Source organism: Monodelphis domestica, chromosome 3, assembly GCF_027887165.1.
Source record: "Monodelphis domestica isolate mMonDom1 chromosome 3, mMonDom1.pri, whole genome shotgun sequence".
In the NCBI taxonomy this organism is placed as follows: Eukaryota; Metazoa; Chordata; class Mammalia; order Didelphimorphia; family Didelphidae; genus Monodelphis; species Monodelphis domestica.
In genome coordinates this window covers 103,593,213-103,620,517 of record NC_077229.1, presented here as the reverse complement: position 1 = coordinate 103,620,517, position 27,305 = coordinate 103,593,213, and the positions used below count along the sequence as shown (strand labels likewise).

The 27,305-nt window shown below is 44.9% G+C and overlaps 2 protein-coding genes across 6 annotated transcripts in view; one reads left to right on the top strand and one right to left on the bottom strand.

Moving 5' to 3' along the window:
- Positions 1–23,277, top strand: part of RECQL4 (RecQ like helicase 4) — a 45,142-nt gene extending 21,865 nt beyond the window's left edge. For all 4 annotated transcript variants that reach the window (XM_007488807.2, XM_007488805.2, XM_007488806.3 and 1 more), the window contains 15 exons: positions 3,588–3,680; positions 4,147–4,283; positions 5,462–5,545; positions 5,833–6,015; positions 6,194–6,376; positions 14,414–14,576; positions 15,800–16,062; positions 16,307–16,438; positions 16,659–16,878; positions 18,386–18,515; positions 18,772–18,938; positions 19,216–19,393; positions 20,410–20,575; positions 21,108–21,216; positions 21,440–23,277. In XM_007488807.2, coding sequence (XP_007488869.1) covers positions 3,588–3,680; positions 4,147–4,283; positions 5,462–5,545; positions 5,833–6,015; positions 6,194–6,376; positions 14,414–14,576; positions 15,800–16,062; positions 16,307–16,438; positions 16,659–16,878; positions 18,386–18,515; positions 18,772–18,938; positions 19,216–19,393; positions 20,410–20,575; positions 21,108–21,216; positions 21,440–21,561 — 2,330 coding nt within the window. In that variant the 3' untranslated portion in view covers positions 21,562–23,277. The remainder of the gene's footprint in view (positions 1–3,587; positions 3,681–4,146; positions 4,284–5,461; positions 5,546–5,832; positions 6,016–6,193; positions 6,377–14,413; positions 14,577–15,799; positions 16,063–16,306; positions 16,439–16,658; positions 16,879–18,385; positions 18,516–18,771; positions 18,939–19,215; positions 19,394–20,409; positions 20,576–21,107; positions 21,217–21,439) is intronic.
- MFSD3 (major facilitator superfamily domain containing 3) lies at positions 19,670–24,376 on the bottom strand. 2 transcript variants are annotated; one of them, XM_056822898.1, is made up of 5 exons: positions 23,695–24,376; positions 22,821–22,968; positions 22,622–22,734; positions 22,363–22,472; positions 19,670–21,657 (listed from the first exon to the last, which is right to left on the bottom strand). In XM_056822898.1, the coding sequence occupies exons 1-5, from the start codon at positions 24,374–24,376 to the stop codon at positions 21,592–21,594; spliced, it is 1,119 nt and encodes a 372-aa protein (XP_056678876.1). In that variant the 3' UTR covers positions 19,670–21,591. The 2 variants fall into 2 exon arrangements, with proteins under 2 accessions (XP_056678876.1, XP_001372341.2); XM_001372304.5 differs by lacking the exon at positions 19,670–21,657 and adding an exon at positions 21,753–22,039.
- Positions 24,377–27,305: the final 2,929 nt, after the last annotated feature.

Sequence of the window (27,305 nt, the reverse complement as noted above, 5' to 3'; positions counted from 1 at the left end):
CTCAACCTCTGTATTCAGGCAGCTGCTTTTTCTCGGTGTCTCCACTCCCACAGTTTATCCCCTGCTCATGAACGGTGTCCCTTTCTCCTGGATCCCTGCAAGTTGTTCAGGGACATTACACCGCCACTAATGGAGAAGTCCACTACGTTCGATTATACCATAGTGTATTAGTCTCTGTGTACAATGCTCTCCCGGCTCTGCTCCTCTCGCTCTGCATCACTTCCTGGAGGTCGCTCCAGTCTCCATGGAACTTCTCCACTTCACCATTCCTTTTAGCACAATAGTACTCCATCACCAACATATACCACAGTTTGTTCAGCCATTCCCCAATTGATGGGCATCCCCTCGTTTTCCAGTTTTGGGCCACCACAAAGAGCGCAGCTATGAATATTTTTGTACAAGTCTTTTTGTCCATTATCTCTTTGGGGTACAGACCCAGCAGTGCTATGGCTGGGTCAAAGGGTAGATATTCTTTTGTCGCCCTTTGGGCATAGTTCCAAATTGCCCTCCAGAATGGCCGGATCAGTTCACAACTCCACCAGCAATGAATCAATGTCCCTACATTGCCACATCCCCTCCAGCATTCATTACTTTCCTTTGCTGTTATGTTAGCCAATCTGCTAGGTGTGAGGTGATACCTCAGAGTTGTTTTGACTTGCATCTCTCTGATTATAAGAGATGTAGAACACTTCTTCATGTGCTTGTTGATAGTTTTGATTTCTTTATCTGAGAACTGCCTATCCATTTCCCTTGCCCATCTATCAATTGGAGAATGGCTTGATTTTTTGTACAATTGATTTAGCTCATTATAAATATGAGTAATTAAACCTTTGTCAGAGGTTTCTATGAAGATTTCTTCCCAATTTGTTGTTTCCCTTCTGATTTTAGTTATATTGGTTTTGTTTGTACAAAAGCTTTCTAGTTTGATGTAGTCAAAATTATTTATTTTACATTTTGTGATTCTTTCTATATCTTGCTTGGTTTTAAAGCCTTTCCCCTCCCAAAGGTCTGACATGTATACTATTCTGTGTTTACCCAATTTACTTATGGTTTCCTTCTTTATGTTTAAGTCTTTCACCCATTTTGAATTTATCTTGGTGTAGGGTGTGAGGTGTTGATCTATTCCTAGTCTCTCCCACACTGTCTTCCAATTTTCCCAGCAGTTTTTATCGAATAGTGGATTTTTGTCCCAAAAGCTGGGATCTTTGGGTTTATCATATACTGTCTTGCTGAGGTCGCTTTCCCCCAGTCTATTCCACTGATCTTCCTTTCTGTTTCTTAGCCAGTACCAAATTGTTTTGATGACTGCTGCTTTGTAATATAGTTTTAGGTCAGGGACTGCAAGGCCCCCATCATATGTGTTTTTTTTCATTATTTCCCTGGATATCCTTGATCTTTTGTTCTTCCAAATGAACTTTGTTATGGTTTTTTCTAAATCAGTGAAGAAGTATTTTGGTAGTTCAATGGGTATGGCACTAAATAGATAAATAAGTTTGGGTAGGATGGTCATTTTTATTATATTGGCTCGTCCTATCCATGAGCAGTTAATGTTTTTCCAATTGTTCAAGTCTAGTTTTAGTTGTGTGGCGAGTGTTTTGTAGTTGTGTTCATATAGTTCCTGTGTTTGTCTTGGGAGATAGATTCCTAGGTATTTTATTTTGTCTAAGGTGATTTTGAATGGGATTTCTCTTTCTAGTTCTTGCTGCTGAGCTGTGTTGGAGATATATAGAAAAGCTGATGATTTATGTGGGTTTATTTTGTATCCTGCAACTTTGCTAAAGTTGTTGATTATTTCAATTAGCTTTTTGGTTGAATCTCTAGGATTCTTTAAGTAGACCATCATGTCATCCGCAAAGAGTGATAACTTAGTCTCCTCCTTGCCTATTTTGATGCCTTCAATTCCTTTATCTTCTCTAATTGCTACTGCTAGTGTTTCTAGTACAATGTCAAATAGTAGAGGTGATAATGGGCATCCTTGTTTCACTCCTGATCTTATTGGGAATGCATCTAGTTTATCCCCATTGCAGATGATATTAGCTGTTGGTTTTAGATATATACTGTTTATTATTTTTAGGAATGACCCTTCTATTCCTATGCTTTCTAGTGTTTTTAGTAGGAATGGGTGTTGTATTTTATCAAAGGCTTTTTCTGCATCTATTGAGATAATCATGTGGTTCTTGCTAGTTTGCTTGTTGATGTGGTCAATTATGTGGATGGTTTTCCTAATGTTGAACCAGCCCTGCATCCCTGGTATAAATCCTACTTGATCATGGTGAATGATCCTTCTGATCACTTGCTGGAGTCTTTTTGCTAGTATCCTATTTAAGATTTTTGCATCTATATTCATTAGGGAGATTGGCCTATAGTTTTCTTTCTCTGTTTTTGACCTGCCTGGTTTTGGAATCAGTACCATGTTTATGTCGTAAAAGGAGTTTGGTAGAACTCCCTCTTTGCTTATTATGTCAAATAGTTTGTATAGTATTGGGATTAACTGTTCTCTGAATGTTTGATAGAATTCACAGGTGAATCCATCAGGCCCTGGGGATTTTTTCTTAGGAAGTTCTTTGATGGCTTGATGGATTTCAATTTCTGATATGGGATTATTTAAGAATTCTATTTCCTCTTCTGTTAGTCTAGGCAGTTTGTATTTTTGTATATATTCATCCATTTCTCCTAAATTGGTGTATTTATTGCCATATAATTGGGCAAAGTAATTTCTAATGATTGCCTTAATTTCCTCTTCATCGGAGGTGCTGTCCCCCTTTTCATCTTTAATGCTGTGAATTTGCTTTTCTTCCTTCCTTTTTTTAATTAGATTGACCAGTACTTTGTCTATTTTGTTTGTTTTTTCAAAGTACCAGCTTCTTGTCTTATTTATTAAATCAATAGTTCTATCACTTTCGATTTTATTAATTTCTCCCTTAATTTTTAGGATTTCTAATTTGGTTTTCTGCTGGGGGTTTTTAATTTGATCGCTTTCGAGTTTTTTCAATTGCATTTCCAATTGATTGATCTCTGCTCTCCCTTGTTTGTTAATATATGTACAACTATTTTGATAAATATATTTCTCCCTCTTTTTTAAAAAATCTCTTTGGGAAATAGACTTAGTAGTGATATTACTGAATCAAAGGGTATGTAAGGTTTTATGGCCCTTTGGGTATAGTTCCAAATTGCCTTCCAGAATGGATGGACTGCTTCACAACGCCACCCGCAGTACATTAGGGTCCCAAATATTCCCACATCCCCTCCATTATTTATCATTTTCTTTTTCTCTCCTATTGGCTAATGGCCTCAAATACTTTCTAGCTATGTTACCCTGGCCAAGTCTCTTAACCTTGTTTGTCGCAGCTTCCTCAACAACAAAAAGGGGATAATAACAGCAGCTATCTCACAGAACGATTGTGAGGATCAGATAAGATAACCTTTGAAAAGCACTTAGCACAGTTTTGGGCACATAATACATGCTATATAAATGCTTCTTCCTTTCTCTTCCTCTTCCCCTTGGCCTCAAGGCAGGGTGCCTATAGGATGAGGTTGCTCTGTCAGGTTTAATTACTTGAGCCCTATTGATGTCATGTTTCTTGCAGAGACCCCATTGGAGGTGTTTGAGACTCTGACTCGGTTTGGTTACCACACATTCCGCCCTGGACAAGAGGCTGCCATTATGAGGATCCTCTCTGGTGAGCACTTCTCAATGGCAGAGTCTCCCTGGTACCAGGCAGTCCTTTCCTTGGAACTAAAGAGCTCCAGAACTGAGATAGACCCATGGGCTCCTATCTCTCAAGAAATATCCCCTTCAGATTTATTGACCAAAGAAGACATTGGCACTAAGACCCTTCCCGAAACCTTAATTTTGCTGCTTTTTCTCCAGACAGAGAGGCCTGAGGGATAAATTGGGAGTAGGCAACCATGGGCTCTAAAGATGCTTCCTAGACCTAGCAGGTTGTACAGTTTACTGGGTCTGAAAGTGGCCATACTCTAAGATAGCACTGGGGGATCCAGAAAACAATACATGGTTTCAGGGGAGGCTTATTTGGGATGGGGCATCAGATAGAGATAATTGGTCATTGCTGCCTTTGTGATAAGGACCTGAGGGCTGTTGCTTTCCAGTCCCTCAGGTGACAAGGTCCTTGTGGTCTGTTTCAGGCCTTTCCACTCTGGTCGTGCTACCCACTGGCATGGGAAAGTCCCTGTGCTATCAACTCCCAGCCCTTCTTTATGCCCAACGCAGCTGCTGCATTACATTGGTTGTGTCACCCCTGCTGTCACTTATGGATGACCAGGTGAGCCACAAGCACAAAAATGTTTGTCCCTAAGGTGGGAGTCCCAGAGCCAGGCCCCTACCCAAACTGCATGGTGTCCAGCCTCACTTATACCTTGTGTGTCTTGGAAAGAGCCTCCCAGACAGCTTTGGGACCCTAGAAGTTTCTGTGTCCTTTAGTTCCCTGTATTTCTGTCTGCTCCCTGCCCTGTCCTGATACCCATGGCCTCCGAAGCTCTTACTCCAGGAAGCCCTGACTTGAGGGACTCTGCAGAGCCACCTCTCAACAAACATAATCTCCAAAGAGAAGGACAGATCCAGTTTCAGACAGTCTCTCCACTTGCTTGCCAAACCACTCACTCTTTTCTTTTTAAACCCTTACCTTCCATCTTAGAATCAAAACTGTGTATTGGTTCCAAGGCAGAAGAGTGGCTAGGCGATGGAGGTTAAATGACTTGCCCAGGGTCCCATAGCTAGAAAGTGTCTGAGGCCAGATTTGAACCTAGGGCCTCCCATCTCTAGGCCTGATTCTCAATCCACTGAGCCACTTGGCTGCCCCCAAAACCACTCACTTCTTGAAAGCTTCTTCCTTTTTCCCCAGGACACCATGCCAGGGTTCTCCTCTCTTGACAACTTCGTATACAGCTCTAACTAGACCCTCCTTGGGGGGAGCACTTCTTAAGGAATTGGTGCTATGCCATGGTTCCCCAAATCTGGCCAATACATGCCCTTCACCTTCATCTCCTTTAAAACCCAGCTCAAGACCCTTCTTTTATAAGCAGCTGGTCCTTACTCCTGCTTCTCTAGCAGTGGCCTCCTAGTGCTAAGAACCTCTGGTTGTCATTTCTTCATTACTCACATCTCCACATTTCTCAGAATGTATGCATGTCTCTTCACACCTCCTCATCTTACCTATCTCACCTGGATAGCAGGCTCCTTGGGATAGTCTATGCTTCTCTTTCTTTTGCTTCCCTATCATGGCCTAAGGAGAGGGCTGGGAAGCCTCAAGCCACTGATTTGTTTCACATCCCAGGATCTTTGAACCTGAGATTTGACCAGTCAATCTGAACAGAGCAAAGCACTGAGCTGTATAAGGCCAGGAACTTTTGGCTCTGCCCCTGTTCCTCTGAGTTTCCCTAGGGTGGGAATAAAGCAGGACCCTCCCTAGGCTCTGCCACTGAAAGCCTATGTTGCCAACAGGTGTCGGGATTGCCCCCAGGGCTAAAAGCTGTCTGTGTTCACTCCAACATGACCAGGAAGCAAAGAGAGACAGCCATGGAGAAGGTCAGTAATCTGTGAGTTAGAAAGGAAAGGCACTTTAGCCTTCTGCCCCAAATGGACCTGGCCTGAGCTTCTTTGCTGGCTGGTGCCTCCTTTCCCAGGCTGCCAGCCTGGCCAGAAGATGAAGCCCTGAGGGTCACTGGCCCCAGTGCTGTTATTGTGGTCCCTAAACCCTGCAAACCCTGTGTCCTTTGACTTGCTTAGGCTCCTAAAATCCTATTGGGATAGGGCTATGGGAGAAGTACTTGTCTGTCTGTCTGTCTGTCTGACTAGGATGGGGGTCCTTGCAGGTGATGACTGGCAAGGTGCAGGTGCTGCTGTTGTCCCCAGAGGCAGTGGTTGGGGCTGGGGGCTTCAGCTGCCTCCCACCTGCAGCCCGGCTGCCCCCTGTGGCATTTGCCTGCATCGATGAGGCTCACTGCCTCTCCCAGTGGTCCCACAACTTCCGGCCCTGCTATCTACGGCTTTGTAAGGTAGGGCCCAAGGAAATGGGGGAGGGTCAAAGAGGCGACTACAAGGGAGGGGGGATAGAATTACAGAGATTAGGGGTCCCCCTGAGAAGCCAATTCAGAGAACTGGACCTAGAGTCCAGGGCTGGGCTCTTCAGAGAGAGGGATCACCTCTGAGTTATTGCTCATTCTCCTTGGCCAGGTGTTGCGAGAGCGTCTGGGTGTGCGCTGCTTCCTGGGCCTTACAGCCACTGCCACCTGTGCTACTGCCAGGGATGTGGGGGAGCACCTGGGAATTCCAGAGGAAGCTATCTTTGGGACACATTTGGCTGCCATCCCCCCCAATCTACATCTCTCAGTCTCCCTGGATAGAGACAAGGACCAGGTAGGATCCTTCCCTGTTCCTCCTAGAGGCAAGACAGGCTGAATCTGGCTAGAGTTAGTTCTCTGTTTAAATTACCCATGCGGAGTCATCACCAGCCAGAATCCAGATGGTGAGGGAACCTGCTATTGCAGTGGATATCCCACGACCTGACTAGAGTTTGCTTTGAATTCTGTAACTTATCTCCCTGACAACATCCCCAGAGCTGGTTTTGTGAGGTTCCTTCCAGTTCTAACATTCTCTGAGCCTCTCCACACATAACATTCCTAACAAGGATGAAGGAAGAGCCGTCTCAGCATTTATTCCTCCTCTCAAAGACAAGGGAGTTACTCATCCTTCCTGAACAATTGTCATTTCTCTAATGCTTTAAGATTTGAAGAGCTCTTTCCTCACAACAACCCTGCCAGGTAGATAGTATATTTATTGACATCTTGTTCTAGCTTCTTTTTTAACATCTGTGAATATACTTTTATTCTTATTGTTTAAAAAAATCTTCCTATATTTTTAGAAAACCTTTGATAAAAGGTCATTCATATAAAAAACCATTTACAAAGAGAATTGGAAGGATCTTTCCATTTGAATTATACATACACACATATATAAATACATAAATATATGTATATGTATATCTATACCTATAACCATACAATAAACTTTAGGAGCCATTCCTACTCATTCTATCTTCAAAAAAAATTGTTCTTTTAATTTTGTCTTATTTTTATTGATGTCTTTTGTTTTTATATCACATTTGTTTCGAAATATATTTCCCCCCCTCCCCTACCTAGAAAATCATCCCTTGTATCAAAGATTTTAAGACAAATCAAAGTTGCAGCTAGGTAACTCAACAGATAGAGATCCAGGCCTGAAGATGGGAGGTCCTGGCTTCAAATGGGGCCTCAGACACTTCCCAGCTATGTGACCCTGGGCAAGTCACTTAACCCCCATTGCCTAGCCCTTACCACTCTTCTGCCTTTGAACTGATACTTGCTATTGATTCTAAGACAGTAAGGTGAGAGAGAGAGAAGGTAGGTGTGGGTGGGTGGGTGTGGTTATTCCTTCCATATCTCTACTTTCACCATAACAATTTCAATATATCACAGGTTGGCATAAGAAATTACATAAGAAGTTTGGGGGAGTTTTGTAGAAGCTACAGATGACACACAAAGGCCAGCAGACAACACAGAAAAAGTTTAAAAATTCAGAAGTACATATTTAACCCAAATTTTACAATAAGGTACCATAAACATCTTATAAAAGATAAAAAAAAAAATTCAAACTTCTTCTCTGATACAAAGAGAAAGTCAAAACATTTTATGTGGGTTTTTCAAACCCCAGGGGCAAAGTGCACCTAAACCCTATGGTGTGGAAGGGATAAATATAGATGGATAATAAAGGAAAGAGTCAGCAGAAGTAGCCAATATACTGCCTTTGTATGCAATATCTCAGACCCATAGTCCCCTCCTGAAACTATGTAGTGACAGAAGGTAGATGCATTTTTCTCAACTCTCTTGCAGGACCAATCCTGTTCATTATAATTACATAGTATTGGGGGGGGCGGGTTTCCCCATTTTTTGCATTGTTATAGTTACTGTATATATTGTCATCTTGTTCTTATTTCACTTGGCACAAGTTCACTTAAGGCCTCCTTCAAATACTTCATATTTATTTGTTAGGGCATAGTAATATGCATGTATTTTGTTTCTTTAGATTGGTTCCCCAATGGCCACCTACTACCTTTGCTACCACATAAAATAGTGGTGTGAATTTTTTGGTGTATATGGGACCTCCTTAGGATGTGTGCTTAGCAGTGGAGACATTTTAAAAATGAAAGAGGGAAGCAGCTGGGTGACTCAGTGGATTTGAGAGCCAGACCTAGAGATGGGAGGTCCTCAGTTCAAATCTGGCCTCAGACACTTGTGGTATACCCTAAGCAAGTCACTTAACCCCCATTGCCTAGCCCTTACCACTCTTTTGCCTTAGAATCAATACACAGTATTGACTTTAAGACTGAAGGTAAGACTTAAAAAAATAATAAAAAGGAAACAAACTCAGAGAAGAAGGGACTTCCCCAATGTCAAACAACTAGTATGTGTCAAAACCCAAACTCAAGCCCAAAACTTCTGTCTCTAGGACTTTTTTTTTTAACATTATAGCCCCCTAGCTCTCCATAATGATCCTTCATCTTTCATAAATCTAATCTGCAGAGCTCAGTTTCCTACCTCCCCGTGGTGAGAAGGAACTTTACTTTGGCTGATGATCAGGCTTGGTTAGGTTTCTGATCAAGCTGCCTCTGAAGTCTTATTCTCATTGCTTCTTGTGCTGGCAAGTGAACCTTTTAAGACAGGACATTTCTCCAGCAAACAGCATTTCTCAGCCTTTCCCACAGTCAGGAATTATTTCAAATTCAGGCCCCAAAATAGTGATCATAGGAATTGGAAATCCAAGCACTTCCCAGCTGCTGCATTCTTCTATCTGTCCAAAGAAAGATTGTCCCTGAGCTATATAATCCACTCATCTACAGGCATTTCTGCAGTTCACAAGGAAGCACTGTTCCCAGCACATTCCTGGCTTCCCTTGCTTGTTTCTGGACAGGAGAAGCAACTTGGCAGGTCATCCTTTTTCAGCCACTCTTCCGTTTTCAGCTTTTCACAGCCCCCATCCGGTTTCTCTGTTTCTGGCAAATGCTTCAAAGCCTTGGGTTAGCCTCCCAACTTCCTTGAAGTGTAACAATGCGTCCTTTAGTACTGAGTGCATTAGAGAGCTACAGGGTGCTCTACCTGAGGGAGGACTGAGCAGGGGACTACCCAGGCAGCCCTCATCCCCTCCAGGCAGATGCTATATAACATTCTTCATCAGTGTGCTCTTCCTGCTTGAGAATTATTTATTAATCAAGCAATTATTAAGTATCTACTGTATGCCAGAATGATGATAAGCAGTACTTACTACTATTACTACTGTTAAAGTGCAGCATCGCTCACATACAGTACTACTTCCGGTGACAATCCTTTGCGTGCCACCTTGTTCTAGAATGAGGTTCGGCACAAAGGATTATGTGGCTGCACAATGGAAGACATCAGCATGTTGAGTGGTGATCTGGGGGAGGGGATTCCACACAGTGTATACTACTGCCTGGTATAGTGGTGGCTGTGATGATGTGCAGTGTGCATAGGGATTTGTTCATAGTTTATTTTATAGTCCAGCCCTCCAATGGTCTGAGGGACAGTGAACTGATCCCCTGTGTAAAAAGTTTAAGGACCCCTGGTTTAGAGGCTACTACACAGAGTCTTGTAGAACAGTTAGGATGTGTGATATGATTGATGAGACAGCAAAGGAGATAGAGATAGAGTAGTGAGACAGATTAGATGAGAAAATGTTCCTTAAGGAGAATATCCAGGAGGAAAGGGTATATTAACAATATCAAATGAACAGAGAGATCTAGATATACAAGGCCTGAGAACAGATCCTCTGATGTGTCAATTAAGAGATCTCTGGTAACTTTGGAGGGAGAAATTTCATTTAAGCAATAATCTGGAAATCAGAAGTGAGTGAGTGAAAGGAAGTGGAGGCAGTGAGTATATATAGCTTGCTTGCTTGCTTTCTTCCTTTCTTCCTTTTTAAACCCTTACCTTCCATCTTAAGAATCAATACATGTATCAGTTCTAAGGCAGAAGGGTGTTGTTAAAGGCTAGGCAATTGGGGTTAAGTGATATGCCAAGGGTCACATACCTAGGAAGTGACTGAGGCCAGATTTGAACCGAATTCCACCTAGCCCCTGATCTGGCACTTTATCCAGTGTGCTACCTAGTTGACGCCCTCTCATTCCATTTCTACAGAAATATTTCTAGCCTACCATTGCCTAGGTTAAGAGAAGTCCACAGAATCATTAATTTAGAGCTGGAAGGGACCTCAGGGGCCTTTTGTTTTAAAGACAAGAAGAATGAGACCTGAGATTAGGAGACTTGTGTAAGGATAATTTTAGAGTTGTGACCTAATCTAAATTAATTTGGTCACCAGAGAAAATCCCAAATAAAATACCCAAGTCAGTTTGGAAATTTATGATGATTTTAATTAATATAGAGGAAAGGAATTAAGAAGAGAGAAGAAGGTATAGGATTGCTCCCACCTGGCCTGTGCCAGAGGGAGTTAGTTCAAAGACCTCTGCCAAGAGGTTTTTGGAGAAGATTAGAGGCTTTTCTAAGAGGATAGTGTTTGGAAGGTAAAGGAGAAAAGAATCAGCCTAAACTCCGAGAGAGCTCAGTGAAGATGCCTCACATGAACTAAGCTATTCAGTTTCTCCCAGTATAGTATTAAGGAAAACTCACCGCCAAAACTGGACAATAGCTGCCACCACACCAAGATGCCGAAACACTCAGCATGCTGCCTCCAGAGCCACCTCTCCGCCAAAAGAGGCCAGAGAGAGGAAGTGATGTGAAATATATATACAGTTTTTACATCACTTTCCTGCATCTCACATGTACCAGTGGTAACTTAAGTTTGACTTAGGACAGCCCAGGGGTCTGTCAGTTGTTTCTGATTTGTCATTTGCTAGCATATGTCTGTCATAGACCATTCTCCTAAATACTTAATCCTTAAGTAGGGGTATAGACATTCCTATTTTTGTTAGACTAAGTAGGGTGGAGTAATCTAAAGTTCACATTTGCCCAAAGTTGTACAGATAATAAGGATCAGAGGGAGCTTGGCTGAGAAAGGGAAACCAAACACAGGAAACTAGCTTAACAGGATGGTAGGAGCTAATAAAAAAAATTTGGGAGGGGTGAGGATTCTTAGGTATGTTTGAATGAAGTAGGGAAGGAACTAGTAGATAGAAATTCAGTATTAAAGAAAAATGAGTGATTGAGGGGACAGCTTATTGGAGAAGAAAAGAGATGGGGTCAAGTGTACATGTAAGAGAGGGATTGACTTTGGCAAAGAGAAAGATCACCTCTTCATCAGAGGCTGGAAAAAAGGAGAGTAGAGTGAGGGATGATGGATGTTGAGGGCTTTTGAGAACAAGAAAGAACTCTTGTTAAATGGCCTCAACTTTCTTAGTAAAGTAAGAAGCCAATTCAACTAAAAGTAGGGGTGGGGGGAAGGAAAGGTGTGGGAGACTTGAGAAAAGAGGAGATTTGGAATAACTTCTATGGAGTATGAGATAGGGAATCACTTAGAGAAGAATAAAAATATTGCCTGGCAGGGACAGAGGCCCACTTAAAGCTGGAAACCATAAACTAATGGGGTCCCCAGGCAACTCAATCCTTCAACTCCATTCAGCAGCACATGAGTAAGAGCTGAAGATGCAGATGATAGGAGTAATCCAACCTTAAAAAAGGATAAGTAATGATAGGACAAGAGAACAAAGATTTCAAGAGGAGAAGAGTATTTCTTAATTATACGGTTGAGATTGGTAAGGTAGGAAAGTTAAGTTCTCAGCTGGAATAATGGTATGATAAACATACACTTCATCTGGGCTTCCAGTGGTTTCTTCATACATTGGGAAGTTATAATTTTTCAAGGCCCCTCCTTTGTTGCATTCCTCTATCCAGATTGTTCAGCTGTTCCTTATCGTTAAGCATTCCTTTTGTTTTCAGTCCTTTGATACCATAGAAAGTGCCATTGATATTTTTATATAAGGGAGATCTTTTTGTTTCTGTTCTCCTTGGTAATGTGAATATCGGGGCACTGGTCAAATTCTTCATAGCACTTTGTCCCTTGCATCATGATTTGTATACTGGTCCTTCCTTCTATTAGTTGTGATCTCCTTAAACAAGATCTGTATTGTATCTGCCTTTGTATTCCCAGAGTTTACTTAGCAAAGTGTCCTACACACAGTATGAACTTAGAACTCTACTGAAGGATAAAAAGGAAAAACTTAGGGTAGAAAAGCTCTTCTAAGAAGGACCCTGTACTAGGTTTCTTCTTTTGACTAAAGTGTACTCCTTGGGATTTCATGTTAACCACAGCTTTGGGAAAGGGATGTGCGCTGTCCCCCTCCCTCCCTTTTTTCTTCTAGGACCTTGGGTATATCTGTTCTTCACTCTGGCCCCCATCAGCCAGGAACACTTTCTAACCTTTGAAATGCTCCCAGATTCTCTCACCCCTCAGTGTGGCTCACTATCCATGTGGGTCACCTATTCCAGTCTGTGCCTCCCAGAATAGTAGCAAGCCGCATGATCTCATTTGGCATCCTCTTTGGCTCATGGGATGGAATCTCCTTCAATTTATAGTTGAGTTTCCCATCCCAGATTTACTTGCAATTTGTCTCAGACAGTGAGATTCACCACTTTCTAAGAAGGCATTAAGGGAGAATGCTTTTGAATATCATTCTCTGTTCAATGTTTTTTTTTTAATATAACCTTTTTTACATAAATTTATATAACATTTTTTATTGGAGTTAGGAAGCCTAGGTTTGGGTCTCTGTTCAGTGACAAGTTATCTCTTCTGACCTCTAACTTTCTTGTCTGTAAAGTTGAGGTACTTACACTAGCAGCACCTGACCAGGAGGTGGTGAACCAAGTACTTTGCAGATTCTAAGGCATATAAGCTATTCTAATTAAGAAGGAAACACAGGATACCTGCTACTGCACCCAGCAGCCATTGCTTCTTCTTTTTCTTTTTTTTTAAACCTTCCCTTCTGTCTTAGAATTGACACTGAGCAATAAGAGCTAGACAATGGGGGTTAAGTGACTTGCCCAGGGTCATACAGCTAGGGAGTGTCTGAGGTCAAATTTGAACCCAGAATCTTTTCTCTCTAAGCCTGGCATTCTATCCACTGAGCCATCTAGCTGCCCCAGCCATTGCTTCTTACCCTTCAGGAGTTACTATCACCTCTTCTACAGGCAGTATAGTTCCTTAATATCTGTTGGTTAGGATTCTGCTCACCTTGGGGTCCATCTAGCTGTCCAACCTTCCTCACTTGACAGGTCAGTTAACCAAAGCCTTGAGGAAGGAGATTATTGGCCTAAGGTTGATGGGGGGTGGGGGTGGGGGGTGCAAGATCAAGGTCTTGTCCAAAGAAGTAATGACTCAGACAATCTCCATGGCCAGTAAGCTTTATTGTTTTAGGGAGGGGCGGCAGTGGTATAGTTGTGGTGATTGAGTGGCACTGCAGAGTTGACAGGAATGCTTTTTTATCTTGATTAGTTACTAAGAAAGGGGTCATTTGGGTTATTGACTTGTTCTTTCCAAGGAACTGATATGGCTTTACCCACAATCCACTTTAGTCTTTGTGGTTTTACCCATAATTCACTGTTTGTCCACTGCTGGGAACAAAGTGAAATGTAAATAGAATGCTAATGATATGCTAAACACCCTGGGGTAACTTCAGGTTACCTTTGCCTGATTCTGCAGACTCTAAGGAAGGCAGCAAATGTAGAAAATGAGCATTGTTTGAATCCAGTTCTGTGTGAATGGAAAACTGAACCCCTTCTATTCAGAGGTCCCCAGCCAAGGACCTAGGTTATAGCCTCAAGATTGATTTAGGATATAATTGTGTTTTCTCATAATTGTGAATCTAAGCAATTCATATGTCTTATCTGAAAGGGGGTCCCATACTAATCAGCTATTGTTTCCATGTTCCTTTGATTGTTTACAGCTCCTTGGCAGGGTTTGTGGGACATTTCAGCCCACAAAAAAAGGTCAAGAATAGAGGAAATACTCTATTCTCGCTAGTGTTGGTTGGTCCTTCTAGTCCCAGCTCCTCCCCTAGAGAAGCCAAGTGTACAAGTTCAACCAAAGTGAGAATAAAAACTGCCTCCCTTTCAGTGGCTGAGGGAAATTTCCTAAGTGGATCCAAGCTTCCTATCCCTTCATGGGTGGGGAAGACAGCGATCTTATCTAATGTCAAATTTGGCCATCATCCTTAAGTCATTTCTCTCTTAAAAACAAACACCTTTAGCTTTTGTTCTACCAATTGTCTAAAAAGGATTTTAGGCTAGAGAGTAGTATTTCATATTTTTAGAGAAACTAAAAAGGGGTTTTTAATATGTTTTCCCAAGGTCTAATTCCCAGCAGCCCTGAGAAAAAGGTCCTTTGTTTTCACAGGCCCTTGTAAGCCTGCTACAGGGAGAGCGGTTTAGAGATTTAAGCTCCATCATTGTATACTGTAACCGGAGGGATGAAACTGTACGTGTGGCTGCCCTAATCAGGACTTGTCTTCAGGAGTCTTGGCGCCTAGAACCTTCTAAGGACTCCCCAGGACCCAGAGGTAAAGCCTTGAGAGAAGCATGGGGATTACCTCAGCACTAGGAGATCACAGGATTTAGAACTAAATTGGACCAATAATGATAATGGTGCCTCAGTCTACAAAGCATTTAACAAATATCTCACTTGGTTCCTACAACAATCCTGGGAGGTAGATGCTGTTGTTATCCCCATTTTATAGTAGGGGAAACAGAATTAGAAAGTTGTTCAGCGACTTACCCAGTATCACATAGCTAATGTGTAAGACCAGATTTGAACTCAGATCCTAACCAGTTTAAGATCCTGCACTCTCACCACCAACTACCTAGTAATTTGACAGATCAATTAATCAAAACCTAGAAAGGGGAGATAACTTCAGGTCAAGAATGGGGAAAATTAATCTATTCTTACCAGCCTTGGTTGGTCCTTCCAGTCCTTGCTTCAAGAGAAGCCAGGTATATAGGCCCAACAAAATGAGAATAGAATCCTAAAAACCCAAGTTCCCCATGTCCCAGTCTGACTACTGGACCCCCAAAGCATTTCTCCTTAGGTTAAGACCACCAGGGCTTTAGGCCAAAGCCCAAGCACATTCCTTTTGGGGAAAGGGAGCTCCCTCACTTTCCTCAGTGGCATTTCCCACAAAGCATGCACTCTGATCCTTCCTCAGATCCCCAAGGAATCCTTCCTATTCCTGGGTCTGCTCTCTAGTCACCATTTTATGTAGTGGAAAGAGGTGCCAGGACTCAAATCAAAGTACCCAAGCCTGAGTTTTACCACACCAATTGTGTGACCTTCTAAGGAGCCTTACAATCAGAAGACAGGAGTTTGAATTCCAGCCTCACTACCTACCAGCTATGTGACCATAGACAAGTCCCTAAACATATCTGGCATCACCTTCTCCCTTTGTAAAATGAGGAGCCTCTACTTAATGAAATCCAGGGTCTCTGAATTCTGAAATTCTAGGCCTCCCTCCAAATCTGTGTCATACCATGTCAAGTGGAAATGGTATTATCTATTTGCACTAAAGTGCTGTGTATCAAATTGCAAGCTTTTTCAAAGAGGGTTTGGAAAGGGGAGGGAACGAGGGAGGAAATTAGGAACTCATCATTTTTTAAAAGAATGTTAAAAAATTTTTAAAGTAGAAAAAAATTTTTTTCCTAAAAGAGTTAAGTAAATGTTATTATTGCCTGTATGCATGTGAGTTATTATTAATAAACCTGCCTCCCAGCTTCCCTGTTCCTTTTGCAGGGCGCCTGCCAGAGGCTGTGGCAGAAGCATATCATGCAGGCCTATCAGCCTCAGAGCGTCGGCGAGTACAGAGGGCCTTCATGCAAGGCCGGCTTCGGGTGGTGGTAGCCACAGTAGCATTTGGAATGGGACTGGATCGGCCAGATGTACGAGCTGTGCTGCACCATGGGCTCCCTGGAAGCATTGAGAGCTACGTGCAGGAGATTGGGAGGGCTGGGCGGGATGGGCTGCCTGCCCACTGCCACCTCTTCCTACAGCCTCAGGTCAGTCCCCAGTGCCCAGACTCTCCAGGATGAGTCTGCACCCTTTGGTATTGCCCCTCAGTTCCATATAGACCCTGGTGGGGCATGGAGATGGCAGGTTCCCCTTTTACGTCCCTTTACCTGAGCCTTGTCGCACAACTCACAACACTGTTTATGATTCATAATCTTGGATATTCTTTGGCTCCTCTTCAATACAAGCCCATGGAAAGACAAATGCCTGACCCTACTCTTCTCCTCATTATAGGGAGAAGACCTTCGAGAGCTGCGCAGACACATCTACGCTGACACTGTAGATTACCTGACTCTTAAGAAACTGGTGCAGAGGCTGTTTCCCCCATGCACCTGTTCAAAGCAGCTCCAACAGCCCCAAGTGATGGTGGGTTTGAGGACAGAAGACTTTCATTAGAGGAACCCATGACCCATCTCTTTCCAAGCTGAGCCTTTGGAAACGAGGGATCAGTGTGGAGTGGGGGGACTAGGGGGTCAACACAGGAGCTTCTTCAATCCCTGGTCCTATATGTTGTACCCACTGGGGAAGGATCTTCACTTGGGGAACCCTGGTGACTTTTTTGGGGTGGGGAGATGTCTTCCTGCAGGATGCTGAGGTGAATGATGGGGAGGCCCTGGAGAAAGAGAGCTCTACCCACTGCAGTCAAGAGATGCAGGAAGTACCCAGCTCAGGAGGAGAGGGTGTGCAGGAGGCTGGTCCCCAGGAAGAAAGTGAGGTTCCTGCCAATGTACTGAGAATCTGCCCAGGCCATGAACGTGCCTTCTCTGTTCAGCAGATGGTGGAGACCTTGGACATGCGGGAAGAGGGTAAGACTTGGAAATTCTGTCTGCTGGACAAGCAAGCCCTGATCCTGGTTTCTCTTAGCTCTCTCTTCTATTTCTATAGTGCTTATAATCCTGTACAAATTAATATCAGTATTATAGATGAGAAAATGGAAGCTAGTTTGGAAAGTCAAATGACTTGCCCATGGTTACTGTCAGAAACAGGACTCAAAACTCCCCATTGCTCTGTCTTCTGAGGAAATGTCCTCATCCCCAGGTTGTATCTTTACTCATTATTTAAAAGGATCATAGATTTTGGAGCAGGAAAAGGCCCATCTGGACAGTCAACAAGAACTTATTAAGCATCTACTGTGTGCCAGGCACTGTGCTAAGTAAGCACCGGAGATACAACAAAAAGGCAAACAAAAAAAGAAAGCTCAACAGGCTAATGGGGGAGACTACATTCGAACAAGAAATATTTATGATAAATGAGGAATAATCAATAAAAAGAAAGATACTAGTATTGAGGGGAATCAGGAAGGACTTCTCATAGAAAGTGGGATTTCATCTGGGACCTGAAGGAAGCCAGGGAGGGAAAGTGATGGAAGAATCCAAGCATGGAAGACAGTCAGTGAAAATGGACCTGGAGAACATGGCGAGTGATATGCAAGAACCTGCAAGGAGGCCAATGTCACTGGATAACAGAGTATGTGTAGTAAAGTATAAGAAGACTGGAATGGTAGGAGGGGTTATGAAGACAGATATTTTACATTTTATCCTAGAACCAAAAAAGGAACCACTGGATTTTAATGAATTGGGGAGGTGGCATGGTCAGATCTGTGCCAGCCTGACAGCAGAGTGACTGAGGATGGACTAGAAGGCATATATTTGAGGTAGGGAGACCAACCAGCTAGCATCCAGCTGTGAGGTGATGAGGGCCCACACCTAGCAGGTGGCAGTGTCACAGGAAAAATGAGAGATATCATGAAGGTAGAATTGACAAGATATGGTGAAAGATGTGATATAGGAATTAAGGGTGAGGAGCTGAGCATGAAACCCAGGATGCAAGGTTGGGGTGACAAGATGGTACTGTCAAAGGTATGCCCCAACATAGGAACATTAGGAAGAAGGGAAGAGTTTGGGAAGAAAGATAAATGAGTTTTGTTTTGGACATGCTGAGTTTAAGATATGCAAAGGACATTCAGTTTGAAGATGGAAGACTGAAGGTTAGGGCTAGATATGTACATCTGAATAATTAGCACAGAGAGAATTTAATCTACAGGAACTGATGAAGGCACCTCCAGTTAGTTGGCATAACCAATGAAGGAGACTGGAATTCTAACTCTTCATTTTCATTAAATGAGATGAGGAAGTTGGTCATCCCATCTCTTACCCTGCTTTAGCCTCCATCTTCCCCATGAAATTGTCCACCAGTCAGACATTAGAAGCTATGGTACACATAATCTCTGACCCTAGCCTATAGGAAAGAGAAGGACCTGGGATCAGGATGTCTCAGGCCTCCCACAACTATTCCCTTTTTGCACTTTGCCAGCCATTGAAACACTGCTCTGCTACCTGGAGCTCCACCCTAGAAGTTGGCTGAAGCTGCTGGCCCCAATCTTCGCCATTTGCCATTTGAAATGCTATGGTGGGCCCCCACAGCTCCAGGCCTTGGCCAAGAGGTAAGGAGATCTTGTGACCAATATCCCACAAGAGTTGGGTGATTCTGAATCACATCTACCTCTGGCTTGAAATCCAGCCTCAGGCTGGATCATGGAAGGATGCCACTGAAAAAAGGTAGAACTGAGACCTACTCAATATGATTGGCATAGCCTAGAGTTCCAGGGCAGGTACCTTTTTATAGATGATGGTGGGAGTTTAAGAATGTGTCTTTTAGGGGCCAAAGCAGGCCTCTTTCTCCTTCCTGCCCCATGTCAGGTGCCCCGCTGTGGCTGTGGGCCTGGCTCAACAGCAGTCAGCCAAAGACAAAGGCAGGAGTTCCCTAGACTTCAACGTGGTGGAGCTGGCTGACTCCATGGGCTGGGAAGCAGCCCTTGTACGGCGGACACTGAACCAACTGCAATGGGAAGTGACTCCTGGAAAGGGTAAGGGGGTATATGTGGGCTCTTTCCCCTATACATACCCTGCCTCCTCTCCTCTAGCTTGGTCGCTACCCTATTAAAGATGTCTTACAATGAGGCTTCCTCTTTCCCTAGATATGTATACCTCACAATGAGTAGGGCCATCTTGGGGGCAAGGAGAATAGAAGAAAGGGGCTGTGTCTGGGACAGGACCTTTGACTAGTTAAGAGCAAAGTTAAGAGCAAAAAAAAATAACCATTCTTAGATGACCTGAATGACCTCTGTGCCCTCCTTGATGCAGGAGCTCCTCGTCGTACAGGGGTCCTGGTGGAGTTTAGGGACCTGTCATTCCACATGCGATCCCCAGGTCTGACAGCTTTTGAACAGGATGAAATTTGTGACTTTCTGCACCAGCGAATCCAAGCTCGAGAAAAAGAAGCTCTGGCACAGCTACGGGCCACCTTCCAGGCCTTCCAAAGGTATGGGGAAATTAGGAGCCAGGAACTGAAGACAGTGTTGGCCCCCACCTCTTATGAAAGCCTTCTTCCCTCCTTGGAGGCTGAAGTGCTCTGCTACCCGCTTGGAAGGCTTGGTACTGGTTACTACAAGGAGTGTCAGAAGCCTGCCTCCTTCCACACAATTCATAAGGCTGGGGCCTGTAAAGGATAAAATTATGGCTGAGACGGAATGCAATAATTGTTTTTGTCGCCAAGGATTTAATTTATAAAATCCTAATGAAAAAACCAAGTCAGTGGGAAATTGTATGTTGTTTTAATTGATAGTGGAGGAGATTAAGGAGAAGGAAGAAGGAAAGGAGTAGGTTTTCTCCCCCCTGCCTGGCTGGTACCAAGCGGGGAGATTAGGAGATAAGGTTTTGGAGTATGAAGGAGGAAAGAATCAACCTGACCTCCAAAGGGGCTCAGCTAAGATGCCCAAACCTGAAATCAGCTCCAGGGCAAAACTCACCACCAAACTCAGACAATAGTGACCACCACGCCAAGATGTTGGACCGCCTAGCATGCTGTCAGCCAGAGTCGTCTCTCCAGGAAAAGAGGAAGAGACAGGAAGTGACATGCCTTATATAGACAGTTTTACATCACTTTCCTGCATCTCTTCTGTACGAATGATGACTTAGCTTGACTTAGGACAGCCCAGAGGTTTGTCCCTTTTTTTTGCACATGTCTGTTGAAGGTCATTTCCTCAGATAATTAAATCTTGAGTTTGATGCAGACCTTGCTAATCTTATTAAACTAAGAAGGGTGGAGAATGTAGAGTTTCCAAGACCTGATTCTGTTATTCCAAGTATCTCCATTGTTATTGATCAGGAAATAGCTAAATCAGATCTTCTAAAGAATGGTCTGATTAGGGTGGAATAGTTTTAAAATTCATAGGCCCTAGAGGTTGGAAGGCAGAACCACCCAGCACATACTGGCAGACATCATTTGAAGTCCCTTTGGCTGAGTTATTTTATCATGTGCCCTGCCCTGCTTCTTAGGGTGGCTTTCCCCAACTGTGGGCCCTGCATGGAACATGTAGATGAAGAAAGGAGTGACCAACTGAAGGCCCTGCTTACCCGTTACTTTGAGGAGGGGACAGCAGCACTTTTTGAAGACCAATTCAGAGAAGAGAGTGAGCAGAACCATGACTTTGGTCAGGCCAGAGTAAGTATCACTAGTCTCCAAAGTCACAGTCCCTCCCTTAGAAAAGAACCTAGGCTTGGATGCACTGTGGGAGACAGACAAGGGAGAACCATAGACCGTCCCCTCAGTGAGAGACATTACTTACCCATTTCATACATTTGAAATGTGTGCCATGGTTAGAGAATCTCAGAAGGTAGACTTCACAGGTGCAGAGACAAGAAAAAGACTGGTTTGTCAGTGGGAGGTGACCATGAGACCTGTCTGACCAGAGGCCTACTGAGAATGAATTTGGGTAAACTGGGGGGGTGGGGGGGGACATTCATTATTATTAAGCTAGAGATTGCTCTTTAAGATTCTCTCCATTATCTGCTTGATCTTCAGCCCTGCTGCAAACTGAGGGGTGTTGGGGAGGATTATGGATTAAGCATCATCTTTAATAGAGAACTTGACTTGGCCTGACCCATTTGCCTAGAGTCCTGAATCTTCTGGCTGGCTAGTACAGTCTGGTTGGCCTGGTCCAACTCCTCCACTATTTACCCTTATGTTCACACAGCTCCAAGACTGGGAGAGTTCAATCTGTTCTGACATCCGCCATTTGCTATCCATCCGGCAGGAGGAGAAGTTCTCAGGCAGAGCTCTTGCCAGGATCTTTCATGGCATTGGTGAGAGATGGGCCTCCTGCTTTTTTGCTGCCTTATTATTCCCCATCACTAGGACTCAACTGAACATCCCTGGGATTATTCTCAGCACCCAACTCCCCTGAGAGGAATTCCCACTTTCTCTGGGCCCACTGCTGGCATCAGCATTTCCAGTCCCAGTGTAGTAGGGTGCTAAGCTCTTCAGTCCTGGGTCTCATGCCACTGTATCCCTATCTCATGCCCACAGGAAGCCCCTGTTACCCAGCAGAGGTTTATGGAAAGGACCGTCGATTCTGGCGGAAATACCTGCACGTGAGCTTCCCCAGCCTCCTCCGCCTAGCCACAAGAGAGATTCTTGCCTGGAAGTGAATCTGAAAGGGTCTCATCCCATCATTCCCATCAGATAGTTGCTGCCATCCTCAGTGAGGAAGAGTGCTGGCTGATCAGATGCCCACCTCCTGCTTTCTGCCAGGAAAAAGGCACATGGTACCAGACTGGAAACACACCCCAACTACCATTTACTTTCTAAGAGGAGAAAGGACAATCTTCAAAGCAGAAAATTTAAAAACTCAATATTTTTATTGATACTAAAAATAGATTCCAGGGTCTAGCCTTGGTTTGGGGTGTGGGAAGCAGGACATGAGACAGTGTTCTCTTCATTTCCTTCCCCTGTTCAACCCAGGTTACTGGGAGCTAAGTCCAAGTACAGCAGGGCTACCAAGGAGAGGACAAGGAAGAGTGTGAAACATAGCCCTAGGCCCAGCCCATCTGCCAGGGCTCCAGCCCCTGTCGTCAGCAGCAACTTCCCCAGTAGTTCCAGTGTGGCCAGGAAGCTGTAGTGAGTAGACTAGGAAGAAGAGAGGGCAGAGCCTAAAGGGACCCCAACACTCTACAATGCACCACAATTTCCCCTAAAAATGACCATTCATAGCATGCATCTCCCTTTCCCGCATTGACAGTGCTCCCCTGAGTGCTGCAAGGGTCCCAGAATATAGATGCTTCCCAGAGTGAGTCCTTTGCCATTTGGGAGGAGCCTCAGCTGCCATTTATGCTAAGCCTTTGCCATCTTTGGGAAGGAGCAGTCTCATCTCCATCCAGGCTCTAATGGAGCCTGATAAGGCTAGGGGACCCAACATTACCCTCAACACACACCACCACCCTGCCAACTACCTGGATTGTGCTGTGTGCTTGCTGGCTGCAGTGCATCATGAGAGCAAAGGTGAGAGTAGTCACAGTGCCACTCAGAAAGTGCTGGGGTCCGAGGCTCACCAGAGCAGCTCCTGATGGGGTGAAAGTTCAGTGCCAGTCAACAGTCCCCTTCCGTCCTTCAGTGCCTCCCCAAAGTCTACCTCAAGGGACCCCGCCATCTACATATCAGTTCCTTTCTGTAGCACCTCTACCTGTGCCAAGCCCCTGCATTCCCCCTCACCTTTTAAAAGGCTCCCCAGGCTGGAGCTAGGGAAGCAGAAGAGCAGAGCCATCTGGAAGGCTAGGGCCCCGATACGCAGGCGGAGAAGAGGTTTCAGGAGAGGCAGAGGCTGCCTAGGCAGAGGGGAAGGGGGGAAGGCTCAAGGTCAGCCTTGGCCCAACTTCCCCTCTGTCCCTCCCCTCCATGATGCTTCTCTCACCTGTGCCTGGCAAGAAGGACACCACCCAGGGAAGAGCCAGCAATAGAGAAGCCCACGGCCACCATGCCGTTCCACAGTCCCACTTCTGCAGCTGACACCCCCTGGTCCAGCAGAAAGAGAGGGAACATGCTGATGGCACCCTGCTCACCTGGGCATGGGACAGGCATGGAACAAGGTTAGCTAAGCAAGGAATCTCAAGCCTCCTCTCCAAAGATGGGCCTTGGCACTTGTCTAGCCTCCTCCAGAAACCTTTCCCTCACTGCTAGAGAATCTCAGAATTTAGATCAGAAGCCAATCCCCTTGTTTTACAGAATAAGCCCAATGGCACACAGCTGCTTAGTGGCAGCAGCAGGATCCAAACTCGGGTTCTCTGATACCAATCTAGTGCTCTTCATTCTACCATGTTTGTCTATATAAAAGGAATCTCAAAACTGGTCATCTAATCAGGCCTGGAAAAGTGTGTGTGTGTGTGTGTGGGTCGGTGCACCTAGGTATCTCAGTAGATTGAGAACCAGCCCTAGAGACAGGATGTCCTAAGTTTGAATCTCTCCTTAGAAACTTCCTAGCTTTGTGACCCTGAGAAAGTCACTTGACCTCTATTGTATAGCCCTTACCTCTTTAAGACAGAAGGTAAGGTTTTTTTTTGGGGGGGGGGGGCGGGAGCTTTGAAAGACCAGTACATCAAACCCCTCATTTCAGAGAGGAAAACTTCTGGTGGCTTGATGGGATTTGCTTAGTCACACAGCAAATTAGGAGTCTAGTCAAATTGACTACCAGTGGAAGGCTTTTCCCCAACCAAACTGCTCATTTTACAAATGGGGAAACTAAAGCCCAAAGAAGTTGTGTGGCCCAGGGCTGAGACCTTGACACTCACCCAACTTATAAAGAAGGACAAAGCCAGCAGTCCAAGGGGTCCCGGGCACAGCCAGGAGGGCTCGGAACCCTCGGGAAGGGAGGCAATGGCTCTCTTGGGCCTGGAGGGGTGGGAGCTGCAGAGCAGGGGCCCACCAGGCTACAGCAGCAGCCAGCACGTAGGCTGCAGTAAGCCCAAGAAAGAGGGGTCCCCACGTGAGGTCGGGAGCAATCGCCAGGAGCCCCCCACCAGCGAGGGCCGCTCCTAGCTTGTAGGCCACCACTTGGACAGTGTTGCCCGGGCCCAGTTCGGCGGGGGCCAGTAATCGCACGGCCAGTCCGTCCAAGGCCACGTCCTGCATTGCTGCCCCAGCATTCAGCAGTAGCAGCAGCACGGCTGCCCCTGCAGGCATCCCATTGGAGGCGGGCCCCGAAACCGGGGGCAGAGCCGCCAGGAGCGAGCACAGGAGCCCCAGCACCCCGGTGCTCAGAGCCAGCCAGGCCCGCTGGGAGCCGCGCCGGTCCACTAGCGGGGCCCAGACCACCTTGAGCAACCAGGGTGCGTGCAGGGCGCGTGTCAGACCCACGCGGGTCAGCGAGATACCGTGGGAGCGGAGCAGCAGCGGCAGGAGCCCGGCTTGGAGCCCGTGGGGCAAGCCCTGCACCAGGTACAGCACGCCCAGCAACGCAAGCTTGCCACCCATCGGAGGTCACCGCAGGTCACCGGGAGCCAAGTCACGGTCAAGTTCGGTGTCTACCCCCCAACCCAGGTAAGGCTCCTGGGTGGCGGGCGGGGCTTCTAGGATGGAAGGCAGGTGTTAGGGCTCCCGCCATGCCGATGCCCCCCTGGGGGGCTACAGAAGCGGCCTCGGCCGAGATGGGAGCAAAAACTGGGACCAGTGGGATGGGAGGAACCCCGACCCCGCCCACCCTGCCCTTCACCAGAATTCCCCAACCCCAGCTCTTCACCAAGTCAGCAGCAACCCCATGGACTTTCAGCCAGCGAGGTCCTCCAAGGCCATAGAGTACGTCAGTGGGCTAGAAGGGTCATCTGGACTTCCGGTTGTCAGTCCCACCCCCACGGCTAGCAAGAGCCACTGAATGGATTTTCAATCGCCTTTCTAGGCACCACCCACCGCATTCTCGGTAGCTCTGGAGTACTTTTTGGAATGGAGATCATAGAGAAACGAGGCTGGTAGCTAGACAGACACAGTAGCCCAGTTTTCGGGCTCGTCGCTCTAATAGTACGCTGTGCCTGCCAAGTCACGTGCACGCTTTCGTGTTCGCTGTCCAAACTGTTGCGTCCTGCAGTCTTTGAAGCTTAAAAGAGAACGAACGGTGCAAGGCCAAGGGCTTGGAGACAGAGGACCTCGTGTGGACATGTCACTACTCCTCTCTGGGCTTCAGAGGAAGAAAACAAAGCTATCATAGCCTTTGGAAAAAATGCTCCAAATCACTAAATTAGAGAAATGCAAATTAAAACGACTCTGAGATAACCACCTCAAATCCATCAGATTGACTAATATGGCAAAGATGGAGGGCATGTGGGAAAATAGGTCTACTGATGCATTCATTGTTCGTGTAACTGGAAACTAGTCCAATCATGCTGGAAAGCAATTTGCTTACTATGCCCAAGCACTGTGTTAAACACTTTTAAAATATTTTCCCATTTTATCCTCAAAACAACCCTATGAGGCAAGTGTTATTATTCCCATTTTACAGTTGAGGAAGCTAAGCATAAAGAAATTAAATGATTAGCTGAGAGTCACACAGCAAATAAATGTCTGAGAGAAGATTTGAACTCATCTTCCTGACTCCAAGCCCAGGTCCAGAGTCCATGTTCTTTACACTATCACACTGAATGCACTCTTCTTACTGTTACCATGGGGATTTGTGGAAGATCACAGCCAGTTTTATGAGAAGGGAAATTTCTTGTTACTATTGTTTTTACAATATTTCCTTAGTAAATGCCTTTGCTTTGAATTGTATCTACTGTTTACTAAAAGCAAGTGTACCAGTAAGGGCTTGGGAGCTATAGTTTTAGGAATGTGTTCTCACAGAGTAACTTAAACCTGGGATAGTTCCAGAGAGGACCTAACTTTAGAGGGAATATGGAGGAATAACCCTGAAGGACCTGTGATTTCACCGATCAATAGAGGGGATTTCTGGTTTGAGGACATTGCCTATGCCGATGAAGACTGGCACCTTCTGAGTAACTTATAATAATTTAAAATCTAGTGTATGAAAAGATTAAGTGATTTACCCAAGGTCACACAAGCAGGGTCAGTTCAAGAAAACTGAACCCAGGTCTTCTTCTTTTCTGGCAGCTAGATGGTACAATAGAGAGAACCCCAGGCCTTCAGTCAGGAAGACATGTGTTCAAATCTAATCTGACACTTACCCTGGGCAAATCACTTAACCCTGTTTGCCTCCATGTCCTCATCTGTAAAATGAGCTGGAGAAGGAAATGGCAAAGCTCTCCAGAATCTTTGCCAAGAAAAGCCCAAAATGGGATCACAAAGAATCTGAAACAACTGAAGTACAACAATCAAGATTCTAGAAGTTGTTATCTATTGGTCCTCAGTGGGTTTTTTTCCTTCTTAAGAAATTCAGTGACTGGCTTAATCTTCTTCTGTACCCCAATGGCTGCCCTTAGACTAGGAGACTCAATATTCATACTAACATCATCTCAAACATCTTAATTGTCCATTTCTCCAGTCTTTAAAACTCTGGTAAACTATTTCTGCACTCAAACTCAGCTATATGAAAGGATGGCCATACTTTTCATCTCTTAAATCCTCTCAGCATATAACCAGCTACCATTTTGTCTCTCCCTAGGCCTATCCCCTCCTAAACCTAGTCTTCAAACTCTAATCCTTCCCATACCTCAGTACTTTCCCATGCCCTAACCTGTGTTTCCTTCCTTCCCAGTCTTGACTCCATAGTTAAACATTTTAACACTATATTGCCTTCTTCTTTCAAATATTTGCCTCCTTATCCAATATAGAGCTTTCTCCAAAGTTACCGATTGTTTGATTGCCTGATCTGATGGCCTTTTCTTAATCTTGATCTTTCTTGGCCTCTGCTCCATTTCATCCTGTTGAATTCCTGGATATCATCTTCAGTTCCTCCTCCTCCTTTTCCTTCCCCCCTCCTTCCTTCTTCCTTCTTCTTCCTATCCTTCTCCTCCTCCTCCTTCTTTTTCTGCTTTTTCTCATTTTCCCTTGCATGTTCATTTTCTTTTTCATACCCCCTAAATTCTGGGTGCTCCAAAATCTGTCCTGAACCTATTTCTATTTTCTTTCTCCCTTGGTGACCTTATTAACTCCACACTCCATTATCATCTCCTTAAAGATGACTCCTAAGTCTATATATCCAGCCCTAGGCTCTCCCTTGAGCTCCATTCCCACATCACCTACTGCCTGCCTGTTAAACATTTCAAACTGAATGTCCCACCAGCATCTATTTATTTCTTTATTTCTGTTAAACCCTCACCTTATATCTTAGAATCAATTGCAAGAAAGAAGAGCAGCAAGCTTAGGCAATTGAAGTTAAGTGACTTGCCCAGAATCATACAACTAGGAAATATCTGAGGTCAGACTTGAACCCAGGCCAGCTTCAAGCCTGGTACTC

Excerpts from the sequence above, each read along its gene's own strand:
- MFSD3 (XM_001372304.5), bottom strand. The coding sequence starts at position 24,376 with ATGGGTGGCAAGCTTGCGTTGCTGGGCGTGCTGTACCTGGTGCAGGGC. Across the intron at positions 22,735-22,820 it reads GTCCTTCTTGCCAGGCACAG|GCAGCCTCTGCCTCTCCTGA; the intron begins GTGAGAGAAGCA and ends CCCTCTGCCTAG. Across the intron at positions 22,040-22,362 it reads AAGCACACAGCACAATCCAG|TCTACTCACTACAGCTTCCT; the intron begins GTAGTTGGCAGG and ends TCTTCTTCCTAG.